The sequence below is a fragment of the Lampris incognitus genome, chromosome 14, assembly GCF_029633865.1.
Source record: "Lampris incognitus isolate fLamInc1 chromosome 14, fLamInc1.hap2, whole genome shotgun sequence".
NCBI lineage: Eukaryota > Metazoa > Chordata > Actinopteri > Lampriformes > Lampridae > Lampris > Lampris incognitus.
The window spans coordinates 12622530-12624251 of NC_079224.1; the positions used below are offsets into that span (position 1 = coordinate 12622530).

Here is a 1722-nt window from a genome sequence, read left to right on the forward strand (position 1 = left end):
TGAGGCATAAAATGATATTCAGCAAACACATGTTCACCTGCATAATGTTAATGGTGAGAAATGTTGGTGTTCACAACAGGGTCTCACTGAAATGGAAGATAGCGTCTTGCCAGTCTGTCCTGCAGAAACCCACGGAAGGACTCACAGCACGAGCACCACCTGCCAGAGTCCGACTGTATCAACATTACTAATCGCTACCACACCCACCCACATACACACACACACACACACATAAAGGCCCTCATGAGGGCCTGAGGTAGTTATAGAGGGCACCGAGTCCTCCTTGCAGCACTTCTTGAATGGGCTTAAGCAGGGGATTATGGACAATATGGAGCCCTTTATCCAGCGGGTGGCAGGCTAGCTTCCCTAGCCGGCTCAGCAGGTACATCTCCATCGGCAAACTCTGCAGGTCATTAAAGTCAACGTTCAGGAGCTCCAGAGACTCCAAGAAGCACAGGGTTTTGGGCAGCGTGTGGATGCAGTTACCCTCCACGATGAGGATCTTGAGGTTGACCAGGTCCTGGATCTGATCCGCAATGGTCTCCAGCCGGTTGCAGGCCAAGTGCAGAAAGACCAGACTCCTCATGCTGTAGACACAGGTGGGAATGTGGGCTATGTGATTGTGGCTCAGGTTGAGCTTGGTCAGGTTGCCCATGGACGCCAAGCTGCCAGGGAGGCCCCTGATCTGGTTGTTGGCCAAGCTGAGCACCTCCAGGCAGCTGCAGGAGCCCAGCTCCTCGGGCACCTCGCTCAAACGGTTGCGAGAGGCGAAGAGCACACGCAGCTTCTTCAGCAGGCCGATTTCAGGTGGCAGGCTGGTCAGGTTGTTGCCCCACAGGTTGAGCACCACCAGGTTGTCCAGAGCACCCAGCGTGGGTGGCAGCACGCACAGGCAGTTCATGGACAAGTTTAGCTTCTCCAGCTCCCTGAGCTCCCACAACTCACTAGGGATCTCCTCCAGCCCCCGCATGGCCAGGCTAAGGGTGCTGTAGCCAAAGTGCACAGTGGCATGCTTGCGGATCCTCTCGGCCGCTGAAGACAAACTGGGGTGGTCTTCTCTCCCAGCACTCCTCTTTGCCCGACTTGTGCTCACCTCACTTAGCTCTTCATTGGAGAAACTCCTCGATGGCCTCACACCCATTAGTCTGCTGAGATGTGCTGACTCTATCCTCTGAAAAAAGGAGTGTGCAAGATCTTTGCAGAGCTGCCAACACTTGGAAAGAGGCGAGGTATAAAAACAGTAAAGTCAGCTTCCAAACTGCTTTCCAGAGGTTTTGAGCCTGTCACTAAGAGCATGGTCAGTGCCACGGTCGGGGTGGTATCCAGTTCCCGGTGTCTCTGGGTTTTGGTTAGGCTGTTTGGCAATGGTTACGGCTCGGTCCCTGTCGGGTGTTCCACTGGCAGAGTGGTGCTGCGGTGTGTTGTAACAGAGCACTGTGGGTCTCTGTCTCCCAGACCAACTGACCAGGTCTTACTGAATTTCATTCCCCAGCTGGTCCTGTCACTTTACAAGACCGCAAGTCAGTGTGCACACACATACACACACGCCCCGACCCCCAACCACCAGAGTGGGCAGTGCTTTGTGTGTGTGTGTGTGTGTGGGGGGGGGGGGGTCAAGATCCATGGTGAGCACAAACAGCTGATGTCACTGCCGTGGTCTCATACCCCACACACACCGCACATGCACATGCACGTGCACACACGCAAGCACAAACACGCGTG

At 54.8% G+C, this 1722-nt stretch overlaps 1 protein-coding gene across 1 annotated transcript; it reads right to left on the bottom strand.

Annotated features, from left to right (window-relative positions):
* Positions 1-241: 241 nt before the first annotated feature.
* LOC130124264 (leucine-rich repeat-containing protein 30-like) lies at positions 242-1141 on the bottom strand. The gene has a single exon (XM_056293717.1). The coding sequence runs from the start codon at positions 1139-1141 to the stop codon at positions 242-244; it is 900 nt and encodes a 299-aa protein (XP_056149692.1).
* Between the last annotated feature and the right edge of the window lie 581 nt (positions 1142-1722).